At 41.2% G+C, this 21,598-nt stretch overlaps 1 protein-coding gene across 13 annotated transcripts in view; it reads right to left on the bottom strand.

Annotated features, from left to right (window-relative positions):
• The window catches only part of NEO1 (neogenin 1), a 254,483-nt gene extending 241,796 nt beyond the window's left edge, over positions 1-12,687 (bottom strand). For 12 of the 13 annotated variants that reach the window (XM_054451559.2, XM_054451565.2, XM_054451560.2 and 9 more), the window contains exon 1: positions 11,757-12,079. In XM_054451559.2, coding sequence (XP_054307534.1) covers positions 11,757-11,886 — 130 coding nt within the window. In that variant the 5' untranslated portion in view covers positions 11,887-12,079. Of the gene's footprint in view, positions 1-11,756; positions 12,080-12,556 lie in introns of those variants that run through there. The other variant, XM_063652736.1, reaches the window with a different exon arrangement.
• Positions 12,688-21,598: the final 8,911 nt, after the last annotated feature.

Here is a 21,598-nt window from a genome sequence, read left to right as displayed (position 1 = left end):
TGAGCCCAAGAGGCAGAGGTTACAGTGAGCTGAGACCACACCACTGCACTCCAGCCTGGGCAACAGAGTGAGACTCTGTCTCTAAATTAATTAATTTTTAATAAAAGTACATAAAGTACAGAGAAGTCATATCACACACACATTTAAGTTAAAATAATTCAACTATGAGAGTGAGAGAGACAAAGAGAGAATATGAACTAATTTAAATAAAACAAGCCATTCTACCTGCCATTCATATGAGCACAAAACATGAGATATGAACTTCTACCAGCTGAGCTCAGCTCCAGAATGCCTTAGTATGAGCATCTCATCACACTGCAATCCTGGAGTTTAGGTGTGAACAAAGTGGAACTGCCAAGTATCACAATGTTGTCTACATTTCTTACCCCAAAATTTCAACTACTAACAAGGCTGACTCTGAAACAGAAATGCCTCTACTTAACTGTAACTACTCTGAAGAAGAAATAAATTCGCTCTTCCACAAAGCTTACAGAATTTTTTTAAAGTATTCTTCAGAAAGTGGCAAACACTAACTCCTTAGAACTTCCTAATACACACAGTCCTGAAGCTTACTTCTCTGGCTTTGAACAAACTCCAGAGAAATCACTGATTCATAAAAGATGCCCACAACATCTAACAGGAAATAAATGAAGTCTTAAAAAGCAAATACATAATAATAAAGTTAATTTTCATTAAAAATTGGAACATGCACTATCTCCACCCTCCTTCCTACCATGACAGATTATCTGGCTATGATTTCATCATCATCATCACCCCTCTGCTACATGACAAATTATTAACTCCAGAATAAAAATGAACCTTACAAGAAATAGTTTACAGAACATTTCTGTTGCTTTATCCTTTACTTTGCCTCATAATGCTCTGTATTTTACCCTCCTGGCCAAAAAACAAACAAACAAACAAAAAAGCCTGCCCATCTAAAAACCCTACTTATGGCTTCAAAATCAGCTCAAGTCCTAAGAAACTTAGCTGAATATCCAAACTAAACAAATCCTTATCCTCTTCAACATAAGCTCATTCATTTAACAATCTATTTACACACAGCCATCAAATAAAAACAAAAACCAAATCATGTTATCTAATTTTCATGTATTTTTAGCTAGCCTCTCCATCTAGTATACAATAATAAAAACAACAATAATAACAGTTTACATTCCATGAATAAGCCAGGCTTTGTTCTAAGCAGGGACACATATTAAATCATTCATTGTTCATTTCAGCCCAGTAGAGTGGGTGGTTATGATATATGTCACTTAAAGAATTGTTCAAAATTGGCTCTATATGCCTTCGCTCTCCCTGCCGACTGTTCTAATCCAGGGCCATGACATGCCTGCAGAGGTAAGGGAAAGAAGTGACATTACTTTAGCACTAGCTCATTTATTCACATAGGTGTTTCTCAATAAGCCTCTATAGGCGAAATGAACTTTATCATTTTATATAATTCTTATTATAGGTCCTTACCTAGCTTTAATAGTGGTATCTTCTTCAGTAAACAGAGGAACGTTTCCTCCCTTTGGAAACCCATCTATATAGATGTATGCCTAAGTCTTTGCCCCAGGCTTTCTTTTTCCTTCCTAAGTGTCATGAACTACACCTATGACTTGAACTATCATCTCTATCAGATAACCTGTGAGCCTACGTTTCTAGCCTAGACTTTTCAACTGGGCCCTAATTCTGCAATCCTTTTACAGGGATGTTCTGCTGACATCTCAGACTTAAGGTGTCCAAAATGGAACCAATATCCATTGTTCCCAAACTTGTTTCTTCTGCCACATTTTTAATCCACTTTCCACTTTAAATCACCACAGTACCTTGGGCCAAACTGGCTCAAGTATTTGACTAAATGAACTTAATCACTCCAAACCAAAATTGTTCTTTCTGTCTTAAAAGAGGTAATAGCAGGTTTCAATCCCTATTTGTTTCTCAAATCAATGAATAAAATATTTAACTTTCTTTCCTCAAAACAGAACAGTTTTAAAGCTTATGAATCCACATCAGGTTAGCATGAGCAGTGGTTAGCAGGAGTCAGATAACTAACCCAATTACTCAGTTTGCTTAACACTAAGTTAAGAACCACAAGCAGCCGTGGAAGTGTTGACAAATTATAAAGTTTTAAATGATTCCTATTCTTAATTACGTATTATCTATATTTATAAATAACCAATGATTCAATAAAAGATATAGATATATGAATAAAACACATGAATAGGGAATTCTCAGAAACAATATAAACCATCAATAAAAATCTGAAAAGATGCTCAACTCCATTAATAATTTTAAAATATGAAATTTACAGAGGTTTTTTTTCTTCTATCAAATTGGCAAAAAGATTAAGAAGTCTGAAAATAACCAATAGGTTGGCAAGGATGTGTGGAAACAGACACTCTCATTTGCTGCTCAAAGGAGTGTAAATCAGCTGTTTAGTAAACAATTTGGAAATAATGTGAATACACATGCCCTCTTGCCCTACAAACTTATTCTATGGTTTACTTGCACATGTGCACAAATGGGGACATTTATAAACGTGGGTTCACTGCATCATTTGTTTGCAATCAAAAATTTGGGAGCATCAAAAAGAAATTGGTTAAATTATGATATATCCAGAAAATACAATTTCATATGGCTATCAAAACAACTCATAAATTTATACACATTCACATGGAAAGATGTCCTAAAACAAGTTAAAAGTCAGTGTGCACAGCAAAATCCAACTTGTTATTGTTGTTATATATGTACCGTATATTTTAAGTATATAATTGTATATATAAAATAGACCATAGCTATTAAAAGTGATTACTCTGGGAAGAAGGGTTACAGTGTATGATTTCACATTTTATTTTACATAGTATGAACTGTTACATTTTTAACAATAAAAATTCAACAATTAACTTTACCCCCAAATTAAAAATCCACATACATATTTTAGCAATCAGGTTTAGTAACGCTGTTAATAAAGATAAATGTCATGGCCAGATGGGTAGGAACCATACCCTGCCACCTCACCTCCCCTCCTGGTCACACTTCCTTTCTTCTACCTCAGGCATCAACCTGAACCCTTACTAATTTGAGGGGAGATTAAGACTCAAGAGATTTCTGAGGGAAGATCTATCTCCCAGACAGCAACTGTATCTACTAGGAGGGGATAAAAGAAAAGGCCAGGGGTAGGCAATATCCATTAGCAGTAATGGAAAGGGAAAGAAATTTTCTTCAACTTGGCTGAGACAGTAACTTCCGTTTATGGGAAGATCTCTGTGTTCTTAGGCTTATTTTAAGTATCTTTCCTTGCAACTGTCACAACCTTCTGCTGCAGGGGGCATTTCCCAAGATAGTCCTTCTACCCACTTCTGATCAGCTATGGGCTCAGAAATTAGATTACACTGTTTGTTAGAACTGCCTATGAATTAAAGACAGGCTCTGAACAAAGTCCTTTGGGACTTGGAGAAATGTATTTACTTTGAAAATTATTTCTCTTATTCCCTAGTCTTCAGTTATATTCCGGAGGTAGGTTGCATAATGGTTGAGTTCTACGTAGGTGAGGTACCATTAATAAACAGGTTAGGCCAGTGCAGTGTCACATTTGTAATCCCAGCACTTTGGGAGGCTGAGGTGGGTGGATTGCTTGAGTCTAGGAGTTTGAGACCAGCCTTGGCAATATGGTGAAACCCTGTCTCTACAAAAATACCCAAAAAATTAGCTGGGCATGGTGAGGCACGACTGCAGTCGAGCTACTTGGGAGGCTGAGGCTAGGGATTACCTGAGCCTGGAAGGTTGAGGCTGCAGTAAGCTGTGATCATGCCACTGCACTCCAGCCTGGGTGACAGAGTGAGAGCCCATCTCAAAATAAATAAATAAATAAAAGGGTTATCACCACAAGAATTTCTGCACACAATCCCTTGAATATACAACACTCTATAAATTTAAAACAACTAGTTGCCCGGGTGCAGCGGTGGCTCACGTCTGTAATCCCAACACTCTGGGAGGCTGACGCGGGCAGATCATTTGAGGTCAGGAGTTTGAGACCAGCCTGGCCATTATGATGAAACCCTGTTTCTACTAAAAATATTTAAAAAATTAGCAGGGTGTGGTGGTGCATGCCTGTAGTCCCAGCTACTTGGAAGGCTGAGGCAGCAGAACGGCTTGAACCCGGGAGGCAGAGGTTGCAGTGAGCCAAGATCGCACCATTACACTCCAGCCTGGGCAACAGAGTGAGACTCAGTCTCAGGAAAAACAAAAACAAAAACAAAAACAAAAAAACTAGTTATCCTACCTCCAACTTCAAAGGCTTTCAACAATTAACCAAAAAGATTTTCAAATTTTACTGGTTACATTTAAAGCTATGCTGTGAATTAAAAAATTATAAATGAAACTTATAATTTGTTATTCTATCCCTAAATTTGTAAATTATAATGCTATTATCTTAACTAGACCTCATAAATAAAGACACATTTTGGTGATTTTTTTTTTTTTTTACCACTACAGCAGAAAAACAGAAACACTCTGTTTTCAATTTCCACATAGTATCATTACAAAAATTCACTCTGCTCAGGACTCCTTAGTAAGTTATACTCTTACTGACCAATAATCAATTCTGAAAATCAGTATGATCAATCTCCAGATTTCCAAAAAACATGGGAGTAGCTGCACCCCCAGACAGCTCAATTATGAGCATTCTCATACATTCAAACACTGCAGTAATCACTTAGAGGAAATGATATATATAACTCCTTCTTGAGAATTCTAGTCTACTGGCTTTACAAAACTAAGTTAGGACTACTCTAAAGACACAGAACCAAAATTATGAGGGAAAGCAGCACTACTCCTTGATCAACAGTAACACAATGATTCCAGAATGTATTTTTCTACCTACAGCAGTAATGGCACTTTCTCTCACCAAATCAAGTTACCTAATATCTACCTTACCTCCACCATTAGACCAAATGCTTCCTGAGGACAGAAAGCATGTCCAATTCATCTTTATTTCCACAGTGTAGTTTTGTGCATAATTAGTCCTCAAAGATAAATGTTTGCAACCAGCCAAAATTACTGCAACTCTTAGCTTTGCCTATAGAACTGATTTAATAAAAAGTTAAATGTAAGGATTCTCGCTATGAAATAATTTTAAAGGTTATTTCTAATAGTTCTTTAAAAAAGGAAAAGCAGAAACACGTAATCTGAACTTCAGACCACCAACCTGCTAACTCCTCAGAACTGAAGAACTGATTTCATTCAGTAAAATAAAACATATATTACCACCATACCTCTCTGCCTTTTCTTTATGTAAAGGGGTCAAACAGGGAATCAAAACCTGTTTACATAAGCCAGCTCTGTAACCTGGTCAATTTACTCTACATCCCTTCCAAGCCTAAGAGTAAGCATCTAATATTTCTGGTAATACTGTATCTTAAAATACCTCACAATTACTTAACACTGAAGCTATATAACTCAGGCCTAAAGCTATTTTTACACATATAAAATAAAATCATACAATCATTTGCAAGTAACATAGATTTTCCAATCATATCCTACTTTGCACTACAAAAAAAAAGATATATAATAACTTGAGCTTTAGCAAATGAAAAAAAGGTGACTTTTGCATCTGAAAACCAGAAATGACCAGTGTTGGAACACAATAACTGAATAGAAGTTATTAAGCTGAAATAAACCCACTGTTCCATTTTATGGACTTCAGAGTAAGAGAAACTTGGAAGGCAGAAGAGACCTTTGAAATTACTTATTAATTAGCTCAACCTTTCAGTTAACAGATGAACTTGCATTTTAAAATATGGACTTAAGTACCCAAAGTTCACAATTAAAAGTGGTAAAACCTTGAAAAAGTTATAAAAGTATTAGTCAATGGTATTATTCTTAATGACATCATTACTTTTCTGCAATAAATGGAACCCTGACCCCCACATACACACACAAGTTAACTTTTCACCAGCAATCCTATATGTGGGAATCCAAAATATAGAAAGACCATAAGAAAGAATATGTTCATCACAGCATTCTTTATCACAGCAAAATAGTAAAAACAACTTCAATATCCATAACAGGAGAATACACAATTAGCAGGAGAATGCAGAGGAATAAAGAACATAGGCTTTGAAGTTGCAAAAACCTGGATTCCAATGCCAACTTTTGCACATGAAAGGTTGTGAGACCTTCGGCAAGGCACTTAATATCTGAGACTCAGTTTCCTCATCTGTGGAATGTGAAGAAATTGTCATCTTCCTCACAGGACTGTATAAAAGATTAAACACATGTGAAAGAGCATGGCACAATGCCTGGAACTCAGGGAGTGTTCTGTAACTACTACTTTAATTAGCCACTATTATTATATTTGCTCCCTGGAATATTACACACACATTTTAAATAATGGTTATAGGAAAATCTGTATGTACTGGCATGGAAGGATCTCCAACATGCTAAGTGAAAAAGCAAGTTGAAAAAACAACAGGTGGTATGATCCTGCTTACCTGTAAAAAAAACAAAACCATACACACATATGCACATGCAAGGGAAGATATTAAAAGGGGTTACTTATGGGTTTAAAAAATGGAATTTGTGGGTAGAAGTGATAAAATCTTTTATTCTATGTATTTTTATATTGTTTGACTGCAAACAAACATATTTATCTATTTTTAAATAAGTTTTTAAAATAAAATGATTTAAAGATAACGTGACAACAAAGAAAAATGGTATAATGTCAAGGGAAAACATTTCAAGTTATACATATACCATGATTACAATGTAAAAAGATAATGTGCCATATAGGCAGTAAGTAGAAAGAAATATACCAAAATCATACCAGTGGGCCTGAATGCCTTTTTTTGTCACTATTTACAAAATTTCTGAATCAAAAAAACTCTCTTCATTCTAAATGAATCCAAAATTTGAGCTCTATTTTAAAATCATCTTTCACCAGCTGTGTCCATGACAAAGTTAATTTTTCAAAATCTTAAACACAAAACTTTGCCTCACTTCACTTAGCTCTCTGGTCAATATGATCTTACCTACAGTCATTTCCTCTGACTGTTCTCCAATTATTGATGCAATTTTACCCAGAAGCCTAAACACTTACCAATGATATGGTAAATAGCTCCCAATCACATGGAAGTCACTAATAAAATAAAGTGTTTGGAAAAAAGACTACTAAATAGAGCCTCCATATAATGAGATTTATTAAGGTTACCCCAATATTTTAATTGAGGTAGAGAAAAACTCATAAGGAAGAAACCAGCAATGATCAATTAAGCCAAAAGAAAAAAAAGTCTACACTTTCATATAATTTAATAGATTATAGTATATTTTTAGAGTTCACAAAGAAACAGTGGAGCCATTCTACATAGGTACAGTACTTTATAGTTTATGAACAATTTTACATTTTATTTTTCTGACAATCCAGTTAGGTAGGTAAAGTATTATTCTTGCCTGCCTATATCCCCCAACTTACAGATGTATGTGAAGTTGCAGAACCACAAGTCATACCCCATAACCTCTGCCTTCATGTATGTCTTTTCACTATCCCACATCATGTATTAATTTTCATACAGTTTATGAAAATCAGTCACATTTCTTATCTTCTTTGAGCATTCATCCCAGAATTCTATGATCTCTTTTGTGCCTCATTCTAACAGACAGGCAGAGCAACGCCATCAGTCTTTTCTTTTAGATGACTCAGTAAGATCAAAGATCTTTCCAAAGATGACAAAACTAAAAAAACGCTAAAACTACAGCATATCCAGGAGGATGACCAAGATCACAAAAGATCTGAAAACTAAGTAATGTGAAGAGTGGCTGAAGGAATTAAGGATGATTAACTTAAAAAGGATAAGGTTTGAGGGGAAGGGCAGGGGGGGCCCACACACACATGCACACATGAAATGTGATTAGACACGTGAAGGGCCATCATATAAAGGAATCAGATTTGTGCTGTATGGCCCTAGGGGTTAAAAACAAAGGCAATTCAACATTCAGTCAACAAACATTTACTGGTTATCTTCTCTATGCTACATGCTAGTGCTACACTAGGGAAACAAAGGTGAATAAGACAACCCGGCCAACCCTTCAGAGGTTGAGACTAGCAGAAGAGAGAAGAAAATAAGTAACACAAGATGAAAAGTACTCAGGAAGCTACGGGAACACAGAATAGTGACCATAACTCTCTTTGGAAGAGAAAGCTGGTGGAGAAAAATTCATTGACTAGATAAGGAGTTTCAGAAGTGGACAAGGTGACAAGTGACTTAACAGAAAGAACAGCATGTGCAAAGGCACGGAGATCTGAAGCTGTGTCGTTAATCTGGAGTGGTGGAATGCAAGGTGCATGTTAGGGGTGACAAGAGATGAGGCTTTATTGGGTTTGGGAGAACAGAGGTAAAGAATACAAAGGGCCTCACAACCTCCATGCCAAAGAGTTCTAACACCCAAGTTACAGAACACTAGTAACAGATTTTAAGTAGGAGAGTGGCATGCTCAGGAAAATATTTCAGAAAGCTCATCCTAGCAGGACAGACTTCTAGATGGTAACAGTACAGACAAAGAGATTAATTATGGAGCCACTACTGTTAGTCCAGGTGGGGATGAAGATGAAAAGATACCGATTCAGAGTCAAGAAATAGCTGAGAGGTAAAAAGCAAAAAGAACTATCGGCTATGGCAATGGGAAGAGGAGGTCTTCTTGATCTCAGCTTGGGCAAGTGGATGAACAGTGATGACCAAGACAGGCAACACAAGAAGACAAATCCATGCAATCCTTCCAACAACATGAGACACAGGGGCCAGGAACTGGTTTGTTCATATTTAGAGAATGGGGATGAAGGAAGCATGAGGGAAAATAACACAGAGTTTAACTTCGAACTTCAGTAACCTAAGATCCTATTTAGTCAAGGTACCGAGTGGCACGTGAGAAAGTGTGGACTAAGAGAGTCCTTAGCTCACTGGTGGCAACTGAGGGCAAACAGAGAATGTATAATGAGATAAGCTTTAGATACTAATATTTAATGAGTGAGTTCAAGAAAAGCCAGAAAGACAAATGAAGAATTAATCAGAGAAGAGATTAACCTGAAGATAGAGTAATGCTGAAAAAGGTAAGCAAAAAGGAAAAAATGTAAGAAGGGTGGGGAGGGTGAAAACTACAGTGAAATGTACTGTATAAAGCAAAATTTTCTAATAGAAGTTATTCAACACAGAAATGGACTACCCTGTAACTCAATGAATCAAATCATGAAATAAATGGTTCAGGCAGAAGCTATAGAGTCCTCGGTGAAGAATGTTCACTCTAAATAGAGAAGACCTGTATTGCACAGGCTGCTGTCATGTCATCTTCCCCAAGGTCTCTACATAGCTTTTCAGTAATCTGCCTTTTTTCACAATACAAGATTATGTTCCTACTCAATTCCAACCCACCTCCCTTGCTGACCATTTTCTATCACCAGTCCTTTACTTCTTACTTTTTCCTCCACCTGCGTATGTCTATAACCTCAGACGAAAAAACTTTCCATTTATCCTATTGTCCCACATCTCTATTTTTCTCCACCTTTTACTAGTGAACATGTCCACTTCCCTACCATCTATTCACTATAATCCCCTACAAAAAGATTTCTGAGTCTATCACTCCACAAAAATAAAAAAAAATAAAACTACTGACAAAGGACATCTGATTTGCGGACAGCTTGTTCCAGTTGCTGCTTACTCAGTTCTCCAGTCTCTTGATCTCTTCCGCAGTTTTATGGCAGAACTGACCAACCCCTCCTTATTGCAGTTATTCCTTTCGCTTTTGTAATGAAGCAGAGCGGTTTACAGGAAGGACTCTGGACCAACAATCAGAAGATCTATGTTCTAGACTCAATTACATGACTAATTACCTGTGAGCCTCCCCACCTCCACTCCTACTCACTTCTCAGATCTCAGTTCTTGTGAGACACCCTAACACCCAGACTAGGTTATGTCACTCCGGTACCCACTTTGTGAAAACCTATTCTCCTTTGTAGTGCTTATCACAATTACTTAATTATATAATCAGTTAGCTGGATGGCTATCTTTCCTACCCACACACCAGACTGTAAACTCCGTGAAGGCAGAGAGCATATGCCTTGCACCTCATCTGTGCAAAATAAAAACATGTCAATTGAGTTAATGTTGAAACAGATGTTAAGACCACTTCCTAAGAGAGTGCTTACATTATTTTTATTATCCTAAGTAATAAAATCACTAGCATTTTAGTTACTTACAAAATTATCGACAAAACTTTAAACAAAAACTCCATCTATTACTTGAAATTTGGTGAACTACATATGAATTTCCATATAAAATAGATCATGAGTAACAGGAACTTGTTTTCCAAAATAGTTATATTTCTCTTGCCCATCTAAGAGACAGTTCGATCAGTAACCTACATTTCAGCACCAAAATGTGTTCTAAACCATATACGGACTGAATGTATAAAGGTACATCATGACATAAGTGATGTTTAATTTGACATTAAAACACTATTGTTTACGTAGCTGTTTAGAGAATACCCACTGGTACTTCAGGTTTAAAGCTGTTCTTTAACATTGGCAAAAGCCATGAGCTACATACACACTCTGCAAGGAAATGAAAAGTTTATCAGTCAAGTTACCTTGCAGTGTGATTTTAAATATTATTTCATATAAATCAGGAAAAAACAAGTACTGGTTCAGCGGTAAGACTGCTTTCAAATGTAAAAATATCATATCTCACACGAGTGAAAGTTTTGTCAAGTTTTAATGGTACACCACCTTGGTCAAACAATTTTAACAGATTACATGCTAATTTGCCTTTCAACTGCTGAGTGTATCCTGCTCAACAATACCGTAAGGTCCTTCCCGGAAGGCTTGGCATTTTTGTTCGTTGGTCCCCTTAAGTAAATAGGAATGCAGGTGGTTTCAGTAATCTATAATATTCCAAAAAAGAACTGAAAATGGCTTTTGAGGTTCAATATGTTTATACAATGCCATCTGAAAACACTGTACAAGTACCTAAAATCTGATGCTTAGACAATTCCCCTGGTTAAGAGTGGTTAACAGGCTGTAAATATAGTTGTAATCCCCAGGAAAGAAGAGGCATTTCATAACGGAAACATTAACAGATACGATCACTCCGAGCCGCTCTCTAAGGCGTCCTCATCGTTAAATCAACACCAGCGGTTGTGAGCGGGCAACTGTGCCCCTCTGACACCCCCGCTCTTCTGCAGACTCGGGCTCCAATCCCCGTGCGAGGAGTCCCTCGAGACTAGCCAGCGCTTCCCCGAGACTTCGGAAGCTGGGAAATCCCTGGCTAGGGAACTAGGAGTTCAAGCCCCCTCCCCTTTCCTTTCCTGAAAATTAATGAATTGGCCGTCCGATTGTTTATTTAATGAGGTGTGTAGTGGCCTCTACTGGTGCTAGTGTGAGCACAAGAATGTCCCACTCTTACAAGTGGGATGAGCCTGGGGGAGGGGAGAGAGGCGAGGGGTGAACCTGCCTCCAGGTACAAACCTGGGAACTAGACCCCTGCGCCCCCGACCTGCCCCCCGGCAGCCGCCCCTCCCCCGGCGGCGCCCCCTCTCGCCCTTCTCCTCCCCACCACGCGCGATCCCCTTTCTCTTCGGCAATCAGAGCCGAGGCAGAGAAGTTCCTGCACGTTTCCTCCTGTATCCTAAACAAAAACACCGCAGCCGCCGCCGCCTGAGCCGGTGCCGCGCCCCCGCGAACCCCCGGGCCCGCGCCCGCCGCTTACCTGGGGACTGCGGCGAGGAGCCGCTCCTGGCGGCCGCGGCGCCCGGCGCCCGGCGCCCGAGCAGCAGCAGGCAGTAGAGCCAGAAGGAGGAGGTGCTGAGGAGTCGCCAGACTCCCCGCTCCGCCGCCATCTCTTCCCCGAGAGTAAGCGGCAGCGGCGGCGACAGCGCCGCGGAGCCCTTGCCTCCTTCCCTCCCGCGCGCCTCAGCCGGTCCCTCGCTGCAGGCTCGGCTCCCGCGGCCGCCGCTGCTCCAGCCCGGCCCGGCCCGGCCCGCGCAGCCCCTCTCGCGGGAGGGGAGACTCGGGGGCGCCTCCCTCCTGCAGGGGGGCGGGGAGGGGAGGAGAGCGGAGAGGGGGAGTCAGTACATTCCGGGGCGGGGGGGGGTGGGTCGGTCTCCAGGTTCCAGGCGCCGCCACCCGCCGCCGACTCCGGCTCCACACACCAGCGCGAGGGGGGCGGAGACCGCGGACGGCGGGGGAGGGGGGGCGGGAGTCCCGGGCGCGCACACGCGCACGCGCACGCGCGCGCCTCCCTCGCCCGCACCGCCTGGGCTCCGCGCGCGGCCCGCCCCCGCTCCAATCCCGGCTGCCGCCTCGCGGGCCGCGGCAGGCCCGCTCCCCTCCCCCTTCTCCCCGGAGCCGCTGACGGGTGCGGGGCGCGCGCGCCGGGCGCTGCTGCTGGCGTCAGGGAAACCCCGGAGAAACGGATCCTCCTGCTTCTCCCGCCCGCTCGCCGCAGCCCCTCGGCTCCGCGTGCCCCCGCCTCCTCCTCCGCGCCCCGGGGACAGATTCCCCCCTTACCTCCCCAGATGCCTCTGGCTGCAGAGACCTGAGGGCGAGAGGCGCTCCGAGCTCAGGCTGGTCCGGGAGGCCGGCGTGGGCGCGCACCTCTGCACAGTCCGGGCCTGGAGCCTCTCATATAGGACCTCAGAGGAAACCGAATGGCCTCCGGGAGGAAACCTGGGTGCGCAGTGGGTCGGCCCGGGGATTTATGTGCTCGCCAAAAACAATAGCGATCCCGCCCGACTCTTGCTGGGCCCTGGCGCGGCTCCCGTGGGAGGGGGCCGGCCGCGCAGCCGCTGACCTCGGGCTTCCAGGCCGGGCCGCCCTCGTCGCGCGCTTCCCCCGGGCAGCGCCGGGACCCGCCCGAACCGCGCCCCCACCCGCATCGCTCGGCCCGGGTCCAGGGAACTAGGCACAGACAAAGGTGCCCGCTGTCCACTTCCTCAGCTCGTGCGGGGGCCCCGTCCGAGCCCTTGGACTCCCCGGGGCCAGTCCTCTCGCAGTAACTGCTACGTTTTACCTGTACCTTTGCGGGACACTTCGCGTTTTCCTACCTGGGAATCACGTCTTTCGGCTGATAAACCAAGGAGCAAGTGGGATATGATTTTAAACCACTTAGTAATCGTGAGGCAGCACCCAGGCTACCCGAAGTTAGGAGAAAGCAGTTTGTAGTTCCACTGCTGATGAGACTATTGATCATTTTATGTACTGCACCCATGAAAAATTTTTAAAGAAAATTTATTTGTATGATTACGCAAGCAGAGTCATGTTTGGTGGTTAATAGGCGTTGGGTTTTATTCACTCTTCTGTATAGTCGATAACCGAAATGTCTTGCTTCCCACAAGAAAATGGCTATTTCACTAACATATCCCTGTGTGCTTTCTCATAGTTACTTTCCAAAGATATTTTATTCTAAAGCGCCAAAATGAACAATGTAAGACATGGATTAACATCGGGAGGGAAGAGCTCAGAATCTTCATAAAACCTCTTAAATCATCAAAACGGTGAAATTAGGAATTCTCATCCCAGTTCTTTGAAACAATTGACTTAATAGAGGAAACACACGCTTATGGTTTTTCACTAGGGAAACCATTTAAATACCTTTTTGTTTTGGTTAGACTTGTTAACCAGCAAAAATATTTCCTAAATACCCGTGATTGACCTGTTAAATTAAAAATAGATTACCTCCCAATTACTTCGCAAGTATTTGCTTAATTAACCTTTAATAATCAGATCATTATTCAGTTTTCTGAGATAATTAATGAGAAAAGCTCTTTGAAAACTGTAAATTGCCTTGCAAATGTTAATTTCCTGATATCTTTTCTAAGTCTGGAAAAATTTCATTATATTAAACCTATAAGGTGTAATATGACTTCTGAGATGAAGTTTACATTTATCTCCAAGTTTTGAAAAATACATGAGTTGTGGCTAATAACAGACTGATTTTCATATATGACTTATATGAACTGTCTCACTAATTTATCAGCCCACTGTGTATATCAGGTTTATATCAAAAAGTTTAAAACAGTTGTATATTTCTGGCTTGTGATTAAATCACAATTTTAATAAAACCCACTCTATTAAACCACTAATAGATGGAGCCCCAGATTAAAGCTACAGGTCCTAAATCAGTTCAAGATTTAAGTAACTCAGGCACACACTTGAATTCAGCTCCTTTACTTTGTTTCAAAGTCACTGACACTGTCGACATGCCCTTTAAAAATCATCATTGAGTAATTAACCTGTTCTTTGTTTAGTAAAGCATATCTGAGAAAAGATTTTCTTAGGCATCTCTTATCATTCTTACTCTCCCAACAAGATTTTCAACAAATACTTCAGCCTGCACCTATACTGCTAATCAACACTTTCATGTTGTCTAAACTATCAATCTACGAAGAGATATTAAACCACTGGTGAAATTAACAGTTTTTTCATCTAAGTAAAGTTAGAACATGAGGCCCATGTTCAAGGAATAAGTGCACAAAGAAACTTTAGAGCAAAGAAAACAGAGTGGCCATTGTAAGTCTGTAAAAGTTATCGAAATGCAGGCCAAAAATAACTAGACTGATATCTTGTGAAATTTATGCTAATGTATTTTGATATAAAAATTACATGAAATATTAAAGCCTATGAATATAAAGCTTGGTAGGAATCTTATTCTCTATAGTAAAAGGACTTTTTTTCAACATTAGAAAGGACATACAATTCAGTGTTTAACTGCTGGCAGTAATGAGATTCTGCAGCTGATTGCCTGGCTAAATCCCAGTGTCCGAGGTAGAGAAGAAGAAACCTAGTCCCCTGACTAGCAGATCTCAGGATAGAACACTTCCTAGTCACAGCAGACTTCAACTAGAAGTTGCCCCAGTCTTAAGAAAGTGATTTTCTTCTGCACAGAGATTGCTATTTTTATATTTGCCCTTTACATTCCACTAGGTAAGAATTTTTATTTTCTCCCGTTCTCCTTCAGAAGCCACCTGTTCTAGGGAGCCATCTCTGATTAAGCATAATTAAAAAGGATGTGTGCTCCTTTTTAAGTACAAGCATGCTCAATATTAATTTTGCTTGTCACATGTTGCTTGGTTAATCACATATCTTTAGTTCAACAACAATCTATTAATTCAGCAAAAATTATTGAGGACCTGTTTTCACCAAGTATTGTGCTGGATGCTGGGATAACAAAATTATTGGGTCATTCATTTAATATTTATAAAGTACATCCTGTGTCTCTGGTCCTGGCTTATGTTAAGGGAAGACAGTGATGAGCCAGATAAACAAAGTTCCCAGTCTAGCAGAAAGGGTAAACAGTTATAACAAAGAAGTGTAAAGACTGTTATGGTAAGGAAAGATAAGGAGTGTGGGAAAACTTAGTAAGAGCATCTAACTTGACTAAATTGTGTGTGGGGGTGGGAGAAGGAGAATTAGAGAAGCTTTGGCCTCTAAACAGAGACCTGAAGGTAGATAGGAGTCAGCCACGCCTACAGTGGGATTTGACCTCAGATTTGCATTTTAGAAGGAACACTCAGGCTGCTTCTTGGAGTGTAGTTTGGAAGAAGTCGAGACAAAAAAAAAAAAAAAAAAAAACAGATTTTGTTACAATAGTCTAGGGAGGAGATGATGGTAGCCTGGAGTAAAGCAGAGGGGATTAAGAAAAGTGAACAGATAAGAGAGAGATTTAGGAGATAGATAGAAACAGCAGGGGTGTGTGGGAGAGATAGGAGATGTGGGTAACTCAGATTTCAATTTCGGCAGCTGAATGAAGGTGGTAGCATTCACTGAGGGGGGAATGAGAAAGATGAGCAGATGGGAGACAATGTTAGTTTAACTTTGGGCAAGCAAATTTAAAGTACCTATGCATACATAGGTACTTTAAAAACATCTGAGTAGAAGTATCAGTAAGCCATTCATTACTTAGATCTGGAGTTTAGCAGGGAGATAGGACTGGAGAAGTGAGTCATCAGCATACACTACATATGCCTGAGTATAAGGTGCCTCTGAACATAAGGTGAGCCTCCATTTATCCAATTAGAATCCACCCCACTCCCCCAGGCCCCTCGGTGGCTCACACCTTAATCCCGGCGCTTTGGGAGGCCGAGGCAGGCAGATATCAAGACCAGAGTAGGCAACAGGGCAAAACCCGGTCTCTACATTAAAAAAAAAAAAAAAAGAAAAAGAAAAAGCTAGGTGTGGTGGCGTGTGCCTGTAGTCCCAGCTACTCAGGAGGGAGGATCACTTGAGCCTGGGAGGTCAAGGCTGCAGTGATACATTATTTTGCCACTGCACTCCAGCCTGAGTAACAGAGCAAGACCATGCCTCAAAAAATAAAAACAAAAACAATCCCCCCCATAAAACTTTGTGGCCAACTTGAACATATAAACTTTTAGAGATATAGAGGAAATAATCAGGGCTCTGCAGCTATAAAAAAGAATGAGATCATGCCTTTTGCGGGAACATGGATGGAGCTAGAGGCCATTATCCTCAGCAAACCAGCACAGGAACAGAAAACCAAATATTGCATGTTCTCGCTTGTAAGTGGGAGCTAAATGACAAGAACTTATGAACACGAAGGAAACAGCAGATACGGGTCTACTTTAGGGTAGAGGGTGGAGGAGAGACTGGAGCAGAAAAAATAACTTTTGGGTACTGGGTTTAATTCCAGGGTGATGAAATAATCTGTACAGCAAACTCTGTGACGTGAGTACCTGTGTAACAAACCTTCACTTGTACCCTCAAACCTAAAATAAAAGTTAAAAAAATTAAATAAGAAAGAAAAAGTTGGGAAAAAAGAAATAATCAGGGTTCTATTTATAATATTGAATATATTAATTTAATTATGCTTACTTTAAATTACATATTATATAAATATAATCTTTAAAATAATTTTATTGAAATTCTTCATAGTGTCTTTATCATCACAAGTGTCGCATTTTGAGTCTCTAACATATTTTCCAGGACATACCATCTTCACTTCTACCCAAGTTTTTAACTCTATATATAATGCTGTCACTGGGAATTTTATTCCAAGCCACAAGTATCTAATCACACTACATCACTCATCCTGTAATTATATTCATGTACCATATTGCTTTTTATAGTGACTTTTAAAGACTTGTTTACAAGGACATCCAACACTTCTAAGTGTGAAGATATTTCCCTAGAAGTAATTTTAAAGTCTGTTCAATTTGTTTCCTTTCTTACCAATTCTGTCAGGTGGCTTTGTATCAGCATTGAATGAGATCATTTCATGCTAATGTATATTCCACCAAAAAGCATTTTGTTGTTCAAAATAATTGACAGCATCCAGTAACATGAAGGACTTTTTTTTTTTTTGAGACAGGGTCTCTGCTGCCCAGGCTAGAGTGCAGTGGCACAATCACAGCTCATGCAGCCTCAACTTTCCAGGCTCAAGCAATCCTCCCACCTCAGCCTCCCGAGTAGCTGGGACTACAGGTGCATGCCACCACACCCGTATAGGCTAACTGTTTTGGTTTTTTGCATAGACAAGGGCTCACTATGTTGCCTAAGCTGGTCTCGAACTCCTGGGCTCAAGCAATCCTCCTGCCTTGGCCTCCCAAAGTGTTGGGATTATAGGTGTGAGCCACCACGACTGGACATGAAGGACTTTTAAGGGTCAGAGTATAAAGTGACTCCCTGTTTTCTGATTTTGGTGGGGGAAAGAGGGCTCTGTCTTATATTTGGGTATGTACAGTAACGCCAACAGAGTGATTGAGATTGCCCCAGGAGAGTTTAGGATGGAACCAGGACTGAGGATTGAGGACTGGGACCAAACTGGAAGAACACCAACACATTGAAGGCATAGAGCAAAAAAAGAAACTTACAAAGAAACAAGCAGGCATGTAACAAGAAAACCAGGAGCATGTGGTATCACAGAAGCCAAGAAAAAGTGTTTCAGGAATGCAGAAGTGGTCAATAGTGTCATATACTCCTGAAAGATCAAATAAGATAAGACCTGGAAACCATTCATTGTATTTAGTGATAAGGTAGGTAGGCAAGTACAACCTTAGTAAGTGAGTTGCAGCAGAGAGTAAGGCCACCTACTTGCTATGGCTTGTCACTGAGTATGAACTACTTCAAGAAGTTTACCTGTAATAGGAAGGAAAAATTGGTAACTCTAGAATAGATTTTAAGAGGGGAGTAGATTAAAATGCTGATGTAAGGAGCCAACAGAGAGGGAAGTGTTGAAAATTTAAGAGAGAAGGGGGATAATTGATAGCTTTAGAAACGGTGCAGTAGATAATTTGGCAGCCGTTATTCCACAAAGCCCGTGATTATCTGACCTCAGTAGTCTCAGGCAACTGGCAGAAGGCAAAAGAACTTCACAGAACAGGGGCACACCCTGGCCCTGTGGTTCCCAGGCAGGCTTCAGCTATATTTGGACATGTTTAGTTCTTGTAGTATCTTAATGAATACTGAAAATAAGAGGCAACATCCTGACATTTGCTACCTAGTCCCCTAGAATTCTATCCTCAAAAGACACATGGCTGGGTCCCAACAGACAGTAGTTGTAAAACAAGGCAGGCCAGCTTTCCAGCAAAAATGATAGGATCTTGCTTTTTGGTTACAAGTGACAGAAACCCAATACAAAATAGTATCCTTTTTTTTTTTTTTTTGAGACGGAGTCTCTCTCTGTCGCCCAAGCTGGAGTGCAGTGGTGTGATCTCAGCTCACTGCAAGCTCCGCCTCCCGGGTTCACGCCATTCTCCTGCCTCAGCCTCCCGAGTAGCTGGGACTACAGGTGCCTGCCACCACGCCCGGCTAATTTTTTTTTTTTTTTGTATTTTTAGTAGAGATGGGGTTTCACCACGTTAGCCAGGATGGTCTCGATCTCCTGACCTCACTATCCGCCCGCCTCAGCCTCCCAAAGTGCTGGGATTACAGGCGTTAGCCACCACGCCTGGCCACAAAATACTATCTTAAGCAGAAATAAAGTTTATTAGAAGGACCCTGGCATTTTATGACAGGAGTGCATCTGGGCCTTGGGAATGGAGCTGGAGACTGGAGCACCTTAAAAACCCCAGAAAATCCTCTTTTGGAGAACCTCTTGTCTCTTCACCATTCTCTGAATCTGTCTCAGCTCTATTCTCACTGCAGAATGGCTCTCTCTGTGTCTTAGTCCACATGGCAGTAAATGGCTACTACCAACTTCCAAATTACCATGTTCTGGTTCTGACTGCCAGTTCCAATTACAAATTTCCCAGTGAACGGATTATTGTCAGTCTTGGTTTAGGTGCCCACTTCAAACTACTCAGGGAGGCCAGTGGGTGAGAGTTGTAATATGGAAGCTCACAGAGCAACCAACCAGTAAATAAAAGCAGAGTGTGCAATTCACAGAAAAGGAGTGCCAGTCAAGCAATTCAACAGGCATCTTTTGCAACTGGGTTCTATTTGTCACTTTATCCCAATAGCCCAGCCTGGTACCTGGTGCTTAATACATATTTGTCTAAAGAATAAATATTTAGGCCAGGCACCGTGGCTCATGCCTGTAATCCCAGTACTTTGGGAGGCCAAGGTGGGCATATCACGAGTTCAGGAGATCAAGACCATCAGATCGAGACCATCCTGGCCAACATGGTAAAACTCTGTCTCTACTAAAAATACAAAAATTAGCTGGATGTGGTGGGGCACGCCTATAGTCCCAGCTACTCGGGAGGCTGAGGCAGGAGAATCACTTGAACCCCGGAGGCAGAGGTTGCAGTCAGCCAAGATCGCACCACTGCACTCCAGCCTGGTGACAGAGCAAGACTCTATCTCAAAAAAAAAAAAAAGAAGAAGAAGAAAAGAATAAACATTTAGTGTTGATATAAAGATTATTTAAATTGTGGAAGGAAAGGAATTTAGATATCAGGTCAAGGGATTTGCTTGGATGGGAGGAGCCAGGAAGGAAGGAGGCAGAGATAGATATGTGAGAGGATACAAAGTTCATTCTTGAGGGTCTTGATATCCTTCCTCCATGAAGTAGGCAGCAAAGTCATCTGCTGCTAGATGGTAGAGTGTTTAAGGAGAGTGGTAAAATCCTGGAAGAGTCACACAGGGGATTAAGAGAGGGAACAATTTAGGGGCCTGGCTGAAATTAGTAATAATACATTTGTGAGTCTTCTCTATGTGGTACTCATGAGGCAATAAATGGTAAGAGAAGAGAAGAGAAGGTGGATAGTTGGATTGGCCTAGAGTTGGGGATTTCTAGCCATGGGCAAAGAAATGAAAAAACAAGAATGGAAGGACTCTAGGATGTCGAAAAGTGAATTGTAGTGACAAGTGACATGGTTTAGGCTATGTAGGGAAGGAAATAAATCCAGAATGGGCAGAATGACTAGGGGAAAATGAGGCTGTCTGGGAATTGGAGCACTTAAGAAGATCAGAGTAGATTTTCTATGTATAAGTAAGAAGTAAGAACATAAAGATAGAAGATTATGTATTTCAGACTAGAATATTGAAGGAGTGTCAAGGAAGCCAAGAAACTTTTAGGTAACAGTATTTGGTGCATCATTTGCTTTTTGGTGTGTTACTTGTATGTTTTGGAAATGTTCAGGATTTCCTTTTAACTGCTCTGGACTCAGCTCTATCTGGTTGCCTGTCACTGAGCTTGTATATCACACACACACACACACACACACACACACACACACACACACACACACACACACACACACACACAGAGGCATGCATATGGCAAGCTGCTTTCCACAAAGGATTTGAGGCAGCCAAGAAAAGAGATTACCAGAGGACAACCAGACTCCTTATTCTAAGCTATGACTCCTCCCCATCTCCCCACAATCTGCTCTCCAACACTAGAGTGCTGAACTAGACAACACAAAAACCTCAAGAATCTCATTTAAGCATTTTGCTTATGTCCTTTATAAGGGCTACCTGTGTTTTGGTCCCGTTCTTTTATCTCTGCTGGGCCATACTCACTGAGAAACTCCCAAGCAGAAGACACCCTCAACTTTACCACTGATTGGGAAACAAAAAAGAGAGTTGTCTCTCTCCAGGTTCTCCTAGAGAAGGAGCCAATGAGAATGTTGTTCAGTATTGGCCTTTTCCTGCCCTCTGTGTTGCCATGCAATCTCCTTCTAGGTGTTGAAGGTGGTGGGGAGAGAGAGAAGGCAGAGAGCAGGGACAGTGTGGCTAAAAGATGTATCGTCCACAGGCCAATGAAATCATCTAGGATGGCAAGACATGAAGTGGTGGAGAGAAAGAGTGTAAGCCATTGTACACTTAAGATTCTTGAGGACTGGGTCAGAAGTCTGCCATGAAATGGGGGCAAAAAAGACACTGAGTTGGACGTCATGTGATATGGTCTGAATATTTGTGTTCCTCCAAAATTCATATGATGAAACCTAATCACCAAGGTGATGGTATTAGGAGGTGGGGTCTTTCTGAGGTGATTGGATCATGGGATTTGTGTGCTTATAAAAGAGGCCACAGAGAGCTGCCTTGCCCCTTTCACCATGTGAGGACACAAGGAAAGGCCGCCATCTATGAGAAAGTGGGCCTTGGCAAGACACTGAATCTGTTGTCGCCTTGATCTTGGACTTCCCAGGC

The sequence above is a fragment of the Pongo pygmaeus genome, chromosome 16 (genome assembly GCF_028885625.2).
Source record: "Pongo pygmaeus isolate AG05252 chromosome 16, NHGRI_mPonPyg2-v2.0_pri, whole genome shotgun sequence".
NCBI lineage: Eukaryota > Metazoa > Chordata > Mammalia > Primates > Hominidae > Pongo > Pongo pygmaeus.
Note: the sequence above shows the minus strand (reverse complement) of the source record. Positions and strands in the feature narration are given on the sequence as shown.